The sequence below is a fragment of the Crassostrea angulata genome, chromosome 3, assembly GCF_025612915.1.
Source record: "Crassostrea angulata isolate pt1a10 chromosome 3, ASM2561291v2, whole genome shotgun sequence".
NCBI lineage: Eukaryota > Metazoa > Mollusca > Bivalvia > Ostreida > Ostreidae > Magallana > Magallana angulata.
The window spans coordinates 863,917-878,627 of NC_069113.1; the positions used below are offsets into that span (position 1 = coordinate 863,917).

Sequence of the window (14,711 nt, forward strand, 5' to 3'; positions counted from 1 at the left end):
AAATGCCAACTTCCTATTAAATGTCAACTTTGCTTATTTTGCATATTCACATAAGAGCGGGGATATCACTAGTGAGCACTGGCTTACAGATATCTTGTTCCATTTTGCAAACATATTACCATACAACTGGAAAGTTTCTTTGTCAAATGCCATTTGGTTTTATAAAACATTTAATTTTCTTCTCAGCAACATATTTAAATTGGAACAAAAATACGACACAAGCCTTGTTGTACATAACAAAAAAATAGGCGAGCTTTTTATCTTGCTTGCTTTTCAACAACTGATATTCAAATTTGTTCCAGCATCAGAAATACCAAGGTAAAGTATAATAAACAAAAAAAATGTAAAATTAAAACTTTTTATTAAATTTTCAGATCAAAACATGAAAATTACAAGATGGGAGATGACAATAACTCTTTAGTTTGTCCAGTAGGGGATACATTTCTTTTAGTTTAAATGTAAAAACATAAGTGTTGTTTGCTGGGTTCGAGCCTGCGAGGTTTTGGTTGTTGGGCTGTCGTTTGTTCCACTCGGCCACTCACACTGCATTATACTGGGTATTTAAATGTTTCAGTCACGTGTATTGTATTTATTGTGAATTGTAGTGTTTTATGGGTACTTGGGTTCTAGGGTATTTAAATCCAGGAATCTGTCATAGTAATCATTCGGCATTAGTTAGCCACACGACTGACAAGTTACTAAGTAACTCTTTTTATTATTATAAAATTGAGTTTTATTTTCAGATAAATAAGCGTTGGGAATTAATTTCAGTCATCTACAGTTGCCATGGATTTTTATGTACAGGATCCAATCGATGTAAATTAACTATGGAAGTTGACCTGCCCTCCTATGGACTAATGTGCAATTTGTGGTTAACTACGTCTATTCTATATGATGTGTTTGTTTTATTTTATGGCGTCAGTAGCTGAGTGGTCAAAGTGCAGGACTCATGACCAAAAGGTTGTGGGATCGAATCCTGGCCGCAGCAGATCGACGTTGTGTCCTTAGGAAAGGCACTTTACATGAATTTCCTCACTCCACCCAAGTGTAAAATGGGTACCTGGCTATAGGCAGAGAAAGATATTGTCAGAATGTGAGCGTTTGAGCGCCTTAACGGCTGCCGCACTGAGAAGGCTCTGGAATGCTATAAGGCCTGCTGGGGTAATAATTGTAAAAGCCTTTTGAGAATGCATCAGCATTATAAAAGCGCTATATAAAAATTGCAATTATTAATTATTATAAAATAGAAAATATTTTAAGTTCGGCAGAGTGAAGAGAAAGAGAACATAATGTTGATCCCTTTAAGGTGGTATGGGACACCTCCATATTGTGGCATACTGCCTATCGAAACAAACAATAAAATTAGGCATATTTTTTTAAATGTTTGCTTTCCCAGAATTGTTACCTATAACAGCGTACCACAATAAGTTAGAGCTTTAACTATGAATCTGTAACTCACTCGAGTTCAAATACCACTTCTGATTTTTTAACTTTTACTTTCCAAAAACATTTTTTTATTGGTCAAATGTTGTAAAAAATTTTAAATTCTTAACTGGTGAGTGGTGACTCACATTGTATTTTGATTTTAATGTACTTTTCTCCACATTAAAATCGACAGGTGTCCCAGACCACCTCAATTAGTGGTACAATGTGAATAAGTTCTAGAAATTCCTTTGACATTACAACATTTGACCTTATCTGTAACTGAATTAAACAAGCTGACAAGGTTTTGTGGTTTTATTTTTATTTCTTTCTATAATATATTATTTACCTTAGTCATTGACAATTCCACTATGTGGAAAACATGAAAACAAAGAAATTCAAGCATGGTGCTTCGTTCAATAACATTACTCTCAAAATCAAATGCCACGACTGCACCATAACTAAAACAGTGAACCAATACAGTATACCAAATATCAATTCAATTTACATATTCTTCAAATAAAATAGATACATCAACAAAATAAGTTTATCTCTGAGAGACGTCAAGGATTTCTGTATCAGTTTGTGTTTATCCTAACTCAAAAACTGGTTCTCGATCTTGAAGCAGTATTACCGGTACTTATTTTCTCCATCTTGAAGCAGCATTACTGGTACTTATTTTCTCCATCTTGAAGCAGCATTACCGGTACTTATTTTCATCAATTTCTGACAACGCAGCTGCATCAAGACATTCCTTCAAGTTTTACTTGTGTCTTTCCTTTTGGAGAATTTATCAGACCTCGTCAAATAATTATACGAAGACATCGTGATCTCAGTAGCACTAGATTATCACAGACAATGATTGGCAGATTGGCCTAGCACTGACAGACACATGTACAGACAAGAAGACACTTCCACTCATTATCCATGTACTTATTTCTCACACTCAACTTTAATTTTTGAAGTTGAAGAAGCGCTGCAATAGGCTGGGTTTCTGCCGAGAATTGCTGTCGTTTGTCTTGGTGCTACCTGTTCCTGAGATCTCAAACTTGGAAACTGGGTTTGTGTCTGTCAACAGTAAAGAAGAAATATAATTATATAACTGTCCCATTTGCCCTCATTGCCAGCAGGCAAATTTAAGACTGGGCAAATTTAATTGCCTCAAATTATATATCTTTTAACACAACTGTGTCTGGGCGAATTGAAGACGGTGCAGAACCATGTGCAGCTGTAGAAGGACCAAAAAACACAGTGAAGTTAACCCTGTTTACAGTAATGATTACAGTATCAATCTGTAATAAGGTGAAATGTCAGACTGTTTCAGTATTGATTACAGTATCAATCTGTACTAATGTGAAATATCAGACTATTTCAGTATTGATTACAGTATCAATCTGAAATAATGTGAAATATCAGGCTGTTTCAGTATTGATTACAGTATCAATCTGTACTAATGTGAAATATCAGGTTCTTTCAGTATTGATTACAGTATCAATTTGTAATAATGTGAAATATCAGACTGTTTCAGTATTGATTACAGTATCAATTTGTAATAATGTGAAATATCAGGCTGTTTCAGTATTGATTACAGTATCAATCTGTACTAATGTGAAATATCAGGCTGTTTCAGTATTGATTACAGTATCAATTTGTAATAATGTGAAATATCAGGCTGTTTCAGTATTGATTACAGTATCAATCTGTACTAATGTGAAATATCAGACTGTTTCAGTACTGATATTTTTCAAATCGTTCCATTTCGAATATATCAGCAAATGAAATTTTCAAGTAACCCCAGTAATGTTATTGACATAAAACCATCCTTTATTCACTGTAATTTTACTTCATACTTACCAGTGCTAACCCCGTTTGCAAGGAATTATTTCACAAAAAGCATTAGATAACAAAGATATGGCTGTATAAGAATAGAATGTTTTTTTACAAGACAAACATTGTACTTGCAACTAGGGCATTTTTGGCAAAACTCAATAATATGCAGCCACTTTTAATGCTACAAGGAAAGCTTAATAAATTTACAATATATCTGTCTAAATTTAAAAGTTTGGTTAAATCTACTTAAACAGGCTATTTCCTTCATCCTGAACACTTTCTGTAATGGTGGGGGGGGGGGGGGGGGGCAGTGGATTAGGAGGTACTGTGATGAGGGAGGGCGACTTACTAGTTGGGGGTGAGGCTGTGTCACTGGTGTCAACCATCTCGTCCAGCAAGAGGTTTATGTCCACTTTACCTAAAGAAAAAAAAAATCAGGATGTCAATATTCAGTGTGTTTCAATAATACCTGTCAACATGTCATAGTCTTTTACATGCGCATGTTACTTATGCAGTTATGTTTTATCTTATACCTAAGGAAGAATGCTACACCAAAATTTATTTTATGGATGGTTAAAGTATCATTTCTGAATATGACTTCATTGTTCATAAAAAGATAAATGCTCTCGATTATTTTATACGAAAATTTCATATTTTTTCTTGACAAAATGGTAAAATAAATATATCTTACAATATGGCATTCCTAAACAGATAGTGTACTAAAAATTCAAACATCTGCAATGCATAATTCCTGAGAAATTTATTTGAAAATTTAGGCTAAAAATAAAGAGTCTTCATTTAACAGGAAGTTGACTTCCAATTTGGTACAAAAATAGATCCAACATAAGGCATGCCTAAATAAATAGCATGTTAAAATTTCAAACATCTGCAATAAATAGTTGCTGAGAAATCTTAGACGAAAATTTAGACTAAAAATAAACATATCTTTATTTAATAGGAAGTTGACATGTGATTGGTTTAAAAAAAAGATCCTAAGAATGTGTTAAAATCTACAGCATCTACAAATAGTTGCTGAGAAAAATGTGCCAGAACTTTTGGTACTGACAGACAGACAGACGAAGAGACAGACAGATACATAAGGGTAAAACAGTAAACCCTCTTCTCCTTTGGAGCCGGGGTATAATAAAACTTTTTGTTATTCTCACTATATAACTTTATACAAACGAATAGTCAATAATCATAATATTAGCTCGTCTGAAAAATATTGACCTGTGAATCTTTCTAATGGGAAGGTCCCGACATTTGGAAAAGTGGGCATCAAGAACTATAAAAAATTGACAAATTATCTGCTGTACACAAGCTCTGATAGTAAGAAATTGATTTTCTGTACCTTTGACTCGTAGTTTGAGTAAAGCTTGTTTGATTTTTTTCTCAGAGTAGCCAAGGTTGAGGGCATGCTTTACACATTCCAACCCTTTTTCATCCTTTGTCAACACTGAAATTAAACAGAAGCAAATCAAATCTCTGACATAAAACAATGCATATTGTCACTGAAATCAATCTAGAAAAAAATCTTGTATTGTCAACATATATATCAAACAAATTTTGTTAATATTTATATCAAAACGTACATGTCAGCATTGACATATTATTCATACACTTAACATGAATGTGAGAGTTACAACTAGCCTTTCCTTATAATATTACAGGCAAGATTTCCTTATAATATTACAGGCAAGATTTCCTTATAATATTACAGGTAAGATTTTCTCATAATATTACAGGTAAGATTTCCTTATAATATTATAGGTAAGATTTCCTTATAATATTACAGGTAAGATTTCCTTATAATATTACAGGTAAGATTTCCTTATAATATTACAGGCAAGATTTCCTATCTGTGTGCTGTAGTTCAAAGTTTTCAATTTGTGTATCTAATTCTGTGTGCTATATGAAAGAGATTACAATTTGTGTATCCTTAGTGTGTGCTCTAAGACAGCGTTTACAGTTTGTGCCATCTTATTGTGTGCTCTAAGACAGCGTTCACAATTTTTGTATTATTCCTGTGTGCTCTATGACAGAGTTTACAGTTTGTGCATCCTTACTGTGTGCTCTAAGACAGCGTTCACAATTTTTTTATCCTTACTGAGTGCTCTATGTCAAAGTTTACAATTTTTGCATTATTCCTGTGTGTTCTATGACAAGAGTTTACAGTTTGTGTATCCTTACTGTGTGCTGAAAGACATAGTTTACCACTTGGGTATCCTTACTTTGTGCTATATGACAAAGTTTACAATTTGTGTATCCTTGGTGTGTGCTCTAAGACAATATTCACAATTTTTTTTATCCTTACTTTGTGCCTTATGACAGAGTTTACAATTTGTGTATCCTTAACTTGTGCTTTTTGATACCTGGTAGTTTATAATTTACATGTTTGTATTCTTACTGTGTGTTCTAGGACAGTGTTTACAATTTGAGTAAACTATCCTTAATTTGTGCTTTATGATAGTTTACAATTTATGTATTTTACAATCAACTTTATAATTTATATATTTTACAATTTGTGTATCCTTACTGTGTGCTCTCAGACAGAGTTTACAATTTGTGTATCTATTGTGTGCTCATTGACTGAGTTTACAATTTGTGTGCATCTATTGTGCGCTCTTTGACAGAGTTTACAATTTGTGTATCTATTCTGTGCTCTTTGACAGAGTTTACAATCTGTGTGCATCTATTGTGTGCTATTTGACAGAGTTTACAATTTATGTATCTATTCTGTGCTCTTTGACAGAGTTGTGTGCATCTATTGTGTGCTCTTTGACAGAGTTTACAATTTGTGTATCTATTGTGTGCTCTTTGACAGAGTTTACAATTTGTGTATCTATTCTGTGCTCTTTGACAGAGTTGTGTGCATCTATTGTGTGCTCTTTGACAGAGTTTACAATTTGTGTATCAGAGTTCACCATGAATGCGAGACTTACTGCCACTATCCACATCAGTGCCCATGCTTTCTGCATCAACATAGAATGCTAGATCTTCTTTCTTCACCTCCACAAACCCACCACTGTCCCGCTTCTGGTCATTGTCCGACTGATCCCCGTCTTCTACAACATCATTCTCATAGTAAGTCTTCATGGATGTAGCAGGTGCTTCTACAGATGGGCTTTTACCCATAACCCTGCTTGGCTCACTACAACCCTGCTTCTCCATACTTACAACCTCTGGCTTGATGTGTAACATAGGGGCTATTTTTTTTACCAAAGTGTCTTCTGAGTCATCATCAAAATGTTTTGGAACAACTTTTTCTAAGTCTGAATTTCCGTTCCCTATACTAGGTGTAGATGTTTGTTTGACCTCGGTACATTCAGAATCAATGTCTCTGACTACTTGTTTTACAACTGTCTCTTCCTTCTCACTGCTTGGTTTATCAAAAGATTGCATAGGAGGAACCTTGGCTACTACTGGCTTTCTTGGAGTAGCTACTCCAATCATGGGCTTTGCTACACCAAATCCCTTCATGGGGGTGTTTGGGTTAGAACGATTGCTGTCCATTCTTGCACTGACAAAGTCCTTTGAATTTGATGTCTTGGCACTGTCAGGTGTTTTCCTTTCTTCTTCATTTCCTTTATAACAGGTAGCATCTGGAGGGAATTTACCCTGTCCGTAAGAGTTATCTTGTGGGGATTTCCCTAGTCCAGAGGAGTTATCAGGAGGGGATTTCCCCCAAAGGGAGGAGTTATCCAGAGGGGATCTCGGTTGCGGAGAATTTCCAGTGGAATGCTCGGTGGGCATCGTAATAGGATCCCCAGGTGCTGAACTTGGAGCTGCATCCATACTGGTACTTCTAATCGATGTCCTTTTGAGAAACACCACAAATATTGCAAATTAAAACATGTTAAACATAATCGAGACACAGTTTATAAAGCATTGCATTTAATATGAATTCTCTTTTATGTAATATCATTACATTTATTGCATGATTGTGAGGCAGATAGGAAGATTTGTTTCCCCAACGAATATCACATTTCCCGAAGGCTATGCCTGAGGGAAAAACTGTAGATTCCTTTTTTTTTCATGAGTACTTAATTCCGCAATTCAACCATTTTGCAATAAATTGCGGGAATATAAAATCGCGATCACCAATTTTTTTATCATAGTTTCATTTACAGTAATTTACATCTGTCAGAAGATTTTAAAATCTGCGAAATGTGCCTCTCACGATTTTACGGGGATATTTATTCCTTGCCTTTAAATAGGAATTTACAGTATTATTTTTCTGGTGGAATAAATCTTCCTATCTCCTGAACGTTCAAGCAATAAATGGTTTTAATTATTAAACCGAGCGACATATAATGATTAAGAATACATTGGGATCTAGTGAGTTTTTAACTTTGTAAAGCAAACGCGTAGTGAATGTTTAACCCATTCATTCTATTTCAGATTTTTGATATCAAGAGGATTTAAAGCAAACTTTTTATTACAATTAATCATTTGATTACATCATGTCTTTATTCTCAGGATTTTTCATATGCATGGGATAAATTCATGTTGCTTTTGAAGAGGTGGGATATGATGAAAGATATGACGATGACAGGGAATTATGAAGTTATTTCCCCGACACGTGATTGTCTCGAACCGAAAACAGATTATTTAGAATTATTATTATATAATTATTGTATTATAAGATATAGTTATTACAGCTCATCAAACTTTCAATCACAACCATTAAATCATGAAATAAACTCAATTATCATCCAAAAATACATTCTGAAAAACGTTCTTACCTCCCGCTGTGTATAGATTCATTTTCTTTTTCCTCCTCCTCATCATGTACATATTCTGTCTCGTTTGATGACACAATGGTAGCGTTATCTCCAATAGCTACGTTACCAGCTTTGTAAATGTTGTAGTTCTTTGTGACTTGGCTGGGACCCTTCGGGTAGTAATGGTAATGCATCACATGCTTCACAACAACCTCCTTCCCTATGACCTTCACCTCGTCCTTTGGGGTAGCCACACAGACATAGTCAGAAGTGTCGTTAATGTCTACCGGAGAGCTACCCTGCACAGCTTGGTTATTCAGTACAGGGCTCTTGCCAGGCTTTTCTTGTAACTTTGGTTTATTGAGTGAATACCTTTCGTCTTGTTCACCGGGTTTTACATTGCCCCTATCCAATGACTCCACTGGATATTTCTTCTGATAAATCACTTCACCGCTGTTCTGATACTTTTCCAGCAATTTTCCCTGCTGATTTATTACATCTGCATCTGAGGGTCTGTCTGTATTTTCCGCTGCAGTTGCCCTTTGTGCCATTTTTCGTTCCTGTAGGAGTTCTAACTCTTTTCGTTTCATTTCTTGGTATCGATGTAGGTCTTCCTCATACTTCCTCTTTACCATGTCATCATTCCTTAATTGACAGGCATAGTTGTATTGTTTTCTGAAATGTTCACGATTTTTTGCAAGCCTAACCATAACTTTATCACCGATTAATCGTCGAAGTCCTCTTCGATAAAAATCATCATCATTGTAGTAATTCACTCCCTTTAACGAGTTCAGTCCCATGGGGATTTTAAAGTTGGCTTTCGATCTGGATACAGTGTACACTGGGACCACACACCATTTTTTCTCGGGGTTATATATAGACTCCATCAGACATTCCTCACTGGAAAGGGTAGACCACTCACACTGACAGAACGACTTTGTGAGATAAATAAAGGCAAATGTACATCTCTCAAATCCATATTCCAGGCTTTTCAGTTTGCCCCCTGCGATGGAGACAAGTTCTTCATCATCGTACAGAACAGCCTTTACATGGCGTCCCCCCTCCAACAAGATGTCTTTCATTAAGTGATCCCGATACTTGGTGGCCAGTTCTCTGTCATCCTCTGCATACAGAATCATCACGTCATAATAGCCGATCTTTACGTCCGACGGCATTCTGTCATAATACTGGTCAATCAACCTCTGCATCTCCTGACGATTAGAATCATTGAAGGAATCGGCTGTTTCAAATGAAAATCCTGAAAGAATAGATTGTAGTATTTTTTTTTACCTCTTATGTAATAAAATGCCATGTTCTATGTGTTACTTCAATACCACGGCATCACTTAATTTAAGCATGTAAATGAAACAAAGATGTAAAATAAATTCCGTTCTTCATTGTAAACTACAAGCATGACACTGTATCAAAGCGCAGAAAAAACATATTGAGAGTGTATGTATATTTGAAATAAAAATTTGACAATCCTAGAATGGAATATTAACAAGAGGCCCAGGGGCCACATCGCTCACCTGAGCCTTATTGCCTTAATTCTGATCAAATTAGCATTACAGTTTCAAAATATCTTGACAACTGAGTAAAGTAGATCTTGCTAAAAAAAAATTATCCACCTCTTATTTTTTGGTAAATACCAAGCCCCTTTTGTTGTTGTACCTGTAAGAAGATTTTTCTCTATTCCTATATAACACCCCCCCCCCCTTTTATGGCCCCACTTTGCTCTAGGGAATCATGGTTTCATCAAACTAAAATCTGCATAACCTGTGCTTTCACACTCAGTACTGAGTTTTAGACCGAAAACTTTCCCAGAATATTTTTTAAGATTTTCTCTATATATTCCTATGTAAAAATTCAAACCGCCATCACGGTCCCGCCCTACCACTAGGGACTGTGATTTTGCAAACTTGAATTTACACTACCCGAGGATGCCTCTACACAAGTTTAAGCTTTTCTGGCCAAATAGTCTTTAAAAAGAAGATTTTTAAAGATTTTCTCTACATATTCCTAAGTAAAAAATTCATCCCCCATTGTGGCCTCACCCTACCCCTTGACTATTATTTAAATAAACTTGAATCTAATGGGGATGCTTCCACTCAAATTTGGGCTTTCCTGGCCTAATAGTTTTGAGAAGCAGACTTTTAAAGATTTTCTCTATATATAAAAAGTTATCCCCCATTGTGGCCCCGCCCTACCCCAAGGGACCATGATTTGAAAAACTTGAATCTACATTATCTGAGGATGGCTACACGCCAATTTGAGCTTTATTGGCCAAATAGTTTTTAAAAGAATTTTTTTTAAAGATTTTCTCTATATATTCCTATATAAAAATTTATCCCATAATTGTGGCCCCACCCTACCCCCGGGGACCATGATTTGAACAAACTTGAATCTACACTTCCTGCGGATGCTTCCATTTTAATTTGAGCTTTTCTGGTCTAATAGATTTTGAGAAGAAGATTTTTAAAGATTTTCTCTATATATTCCTATGTAAAACTTGACCCCCCTCTTGTGGCCCCACCCTACCCCGGGGGACCATGATTTGAACAAACTTTAATCTACACTACCTGAAGATGCTTCCATTTTAATTTGAGCTTTTCTGGCCATTAAGTTTTTGAGAAGAAGATTTTTAAAGAATTTCTCTATATATTCCTATGTAAAAATGGATCCCCAAATTGTGGCCAAACCCTACCCCCGAGGACTATGATTTTAACAAACTTGAATCTACACTACCTGAGGATGCTCCCATTTTAATTTGAGCTTTTCTGGCCTTATAGTTTTTTAGAAGAAGATTTTTAAAGATGTTCTCTATATTTTCCTATGTAAAACTTGATCCCCCTCTTGTGGCCCCTCCCTACCCCCGGGGACCATGATTTGAACAAACTTGAATCTACACTACCTGATGATGCCTCCACACAAGTTTAAGCTTTTCAGGCCGAATAGTTTTTGAGAAGAAGATTTTTGAAAAATACCAACAAATTTTCAATAATTCTCAATTATCTCCCCTTTAAAAAGGGCGTGGCACTTCATTTGAACAAACTTGAATCCCCTTCACCTAGTGGTGCTTTGTGCCAAATTTGGTTTAAATCTGCCCAGTGGTTCTCAAGAAGAAGATGAAAATGTGAAAAGTTTACACCGACGACGACGACAACGACTACAGACAATGGACAAATTGTGATCAGAAAAGCTCACTTGAGCCTTTGGCTCAGGTGAGCTAATAATATAGGAATGGGGTAATTGACAATGAACTTGGTTGGTCACATGATCAAATCCTGTGAAGCCCGAAGGGATTTGATCACGTACCAACCAAGTTTATATCCCGGTGAACTTTTTAACATTGCTGTTTATAATTTATGTTTACCTTTAAAAATTGCAAACAGTTTAGAATCATTATATTAACAGTATTTTCATGTTTACAATATTGCAACCTCAAGCGATAAGCCCGTGTGGTTATCATTTTGATGTCACGAAAATGTTCATACAGAATTGAACCTTTTCGCTATTCTATAGGTTCATATAAGGAAGCATATTTGCAAATGTAAATATTCCCAATTAATTTTTGCTCACAGAAAAAAAACTATGAAGCATAAAATGCTGATGACTATAATATCATACCGCGTGTACCTCCGGATGGGAAGGAGGGCATGGAACTGAACACATTGGACGGCTGGGCATCCACGGAGACCTGAGAATCCAGACGGCTCGGAAACTTACTCTGGGCCATAGCTTATCCGGCTTATCTCCTTACAAATGTCAAATCCTGTCAATAAGAAGGACATTCTTTTGGATTCAATCTTTCATTTAATTATTTTATATAACTGAAGTAAAATTGCATTTGTGCATTTAGATTTCTCTCACTGACTTGGCCATTGATCCTGATCAACCCAGTCACTGGGCATGTCACATTGTACTTTCAGAGCAAACCTGGCAAGAGTTTACAGTGTACTCTTTTATGTATTCAATAGACATGCATGATTTGGTCTTGTGTTGTCCTCGTCCATAATGCTCTCTTTTTTATTACATTTATTAATTAAACTAGTGACATTAGCCTTTATTACCCTATTCAATATGTGTACCTAACCTGGCTAAAGTAATACTCAGTAAAACAAAACATGCACAGATTCCTCAATTTCCTATCAAAACCTTGGGAAATATTTTAAACATAGTGTTCTTAAACAATATACATGTACAATCGATATTGTCTCTCTAATCTGGAATTTACAGAACTACAGCCTAATGGTCAGTCATCCTGAATACTGTAAATGAACCTGGCATTTTATTATGCATTTGTGGTACATATATGTATTTGGCAGTTTAAAATTCATATTTCAGCGAGTTCATGGCATGGATTTCATTAAACATATTTCTCAATGTTCATGCCATAATATTTCAATTTTGACACAGTCATATATATACGCATGTCATTTACTTATACGACACATGAATAATTGATTTAAATTAACTATAGCTGCCTTCGGCCAGAAATACATAATAGAATACTAGCCAACTGTAATATGCTTACAGTATTTAACTGCTGGTATGCAGAATTTCAGTTCAGATTGCAGATACATTAAACTTCCACAACAGTCAAATTTGAATTTATCACAAATTGTAGTTTATTAAAAACAATCATCTCCATAATTAACCATGATAACCAGATGATAAGAAATCTGTTTTTGTTCTTGTAATTTTTTTAAAATTAATTATAGGTAAAATGTTAATGAAAAAAATCTTGGATATTATATATCGAATATAAAAATAAATGAATATAGTTTTCAATTGAACCCCCAAATGATGTTTGGAATTTTTAATTTAGTCAAAATATGAGGGAAAAGAGACCCTGGAACAGCTGAGGATAGAATATATGTGTATAGAGTAAGAATACACTTTAGACTAAATTGTAGTAGTTGGGGGCAATTATGGATTGTGGATATCAGCCTGGTAAATCAGTGGCATAGAGTTACAAGAGGTCTGGAGTTTGATTCTCAGTCCAGCCATTGTATTTATAGGTTCATTCCTCCTTTCCTACTACAGATGGTGTACTTGCCTTCCTTATTACATAGGCTGTGTTATTTATAAGTGCTGTGTTGTCTTTGAGGACAGAGTATAATTATATTTTTAGGAGTAAGGAATGTAGTAGCTAAGGCTAACATAAACAATGGAATTAGACAGCTTAATTCTAGAGCTCCTGGCTGGAGTTAAAGGAGTCATGGGTTTCATTCTCTGTCCAGTCATAATTCCTCCTTTTCTACTACAGACTTCACATTTCAATTCTAGTTTCAATATATGTCACCACAGGCTTACAATGGAATATGTCTTAAGTAAACAAGAAATATTTTACAGTAGGAGAAATGACAAAGGTTCTGTGGGTGTAGAAATAAGAAACTTACCAGCCTTTCAGTTTAACAATATCAACGGAAAGGGGGTGATCCGCTCCTTTGACTCAGTCCTTAAGCTTACTTTTGACGTTTTGTAAAAGGAGTCCAGGAGCGGATCGTCACAGCCATTGGATAGCAATGATGTCACTTAAATTACTAAACTACCCTTTTACAATACTTTAAATACAATTCAGTAAAATAAGTCAAACTTTAACTGATCATTATTCGATGGTGCATGATGTCATGTCACCATCTTGTCAAATCGCTAGGCGGAAGACCATTTCTCACCTTAAGGATTGATCTCTACCATGTCAGTTTGTCTCTATCATCTCTGGAACAGAGACATTAGTCATTCAGTGACCAGTAATAAATGGAGATTCCCTGTATTTGTAGTTTCTTTAGTTTCGTTTGTGTAAAAATTCCGCATTGACTTCTAGAACGGAAGAGGCTATATTTATCCAGGGTTGCCACTCATTTCGTCCTCCAATTAAACTGCTCCTGTCAATCCGCCCCTTTAAGTCAATCAGTTCGGACCCACTAGTTGTATTGTTGTTGACTAAATTTGCCGAGAAAATTCTTAAAATCTCTCAAAATTATGAAAATCCATGGGGGAGGGGTAGTATTCCTTGTAACTTATCCCCGTTGTTATTACATGCCCCCCCCCCAAAAAGTGTGTGTGTAGGGGGGGGGGGGGGGGGCGACCCCCTGATACCCCCCCCCCCCCCCCCCCCCAAAAGGCTAAGTCACGAGTTCGAATCCCATTGCGGCTATCAGTTTTACCTTTTAAAAATATTTAAAACATTATATTTTTATTGCAAAATTTGAAAATTCCAAACCGGTGAAAGTGTACGTTCATCCACATTAACATTTACAGGTGTCCAATATTACCTTAATAAATGGATTATTCTATCTGCATCGGAGCCTTCACAAATCCTAAAGTGGAATAATTAAAATTTGGGAATTGTTGACCAACTCCTGGGGAAAATACATTGGGGAATCCAGGATTTGTTGAAAGGGGTCCGGGGCGGCCGGGGGTCTGGGGCCGCCTTGAGGCCCCCGTTGGGTCCAGGGCAAAGCCCTGGTGGGGGATCCAGGAGGGCGAAGCCCCCGAAAGCTCCCAGGTTTTGAGGTGTTTTAAGTTAGACTTAACATATTATAAGAACGATAAAAAAACAAAAATTAATTTGACATTTTTCTAGGTCTTATCTATTTTTTAAAAAATTTGATCACAAAAGGGGGACCCTCCCTCCCCTTCTAAATCCGCCAATGGTTTATGTGGATGGATTGGACAATTGTTGGTGACAGATTGACTGGGGTAACAAAACTTATCGAGAAATTGGTAATT

The 14,711-nt window shown here is 35.9% G+C and overlaps 1 protein-coding gene across 2 annotated transcripts; it reads right to left on the reverse strand.

The window, feature by feature from the left end:
* Positions 1-1,727: 1,727 nt before the first annotated feature.
* On the reverse strand, positions 1,728-13,841 carry LOC128177122 (uncharacterized). 2 transcript variants are annotated; one of them, XM_052843688.1, is made up of 7 exons: positions 13,655-13,841; positions 11,613-11,748; positions 7,998-9,234; positions 6,195-7,069; positions 4,604-4,708; positions 3,602-3,670; positions 1,728-2,490 (listed from the first exon to the last, which is right to left on the reverse strand). In XM_052843688.1, the coding sequence occupies exons 2-7, from the start codon at positions 11,710-11,712 to the stop codon at positions 2,375-2,377; spliced, it is 2,502 nt and encodes an 833-aa protein (XP_052699648.1). In that variant the 5' UTR covers positions 11,713-11,748; positions 13,655-13,841; the 3' UTR covers positions 1,728-2,374. The 2 variants fall into 2 exon arrangements, with proteins under 2 accessions (XP_052699648.1, XP_052699647.1); XM_052843687.1 differs by having other exon boundaries at positions 11,604-11,748.
* Between the last annotated feature and the right edge of the window lie 870 nt (positions 13,842-14,711).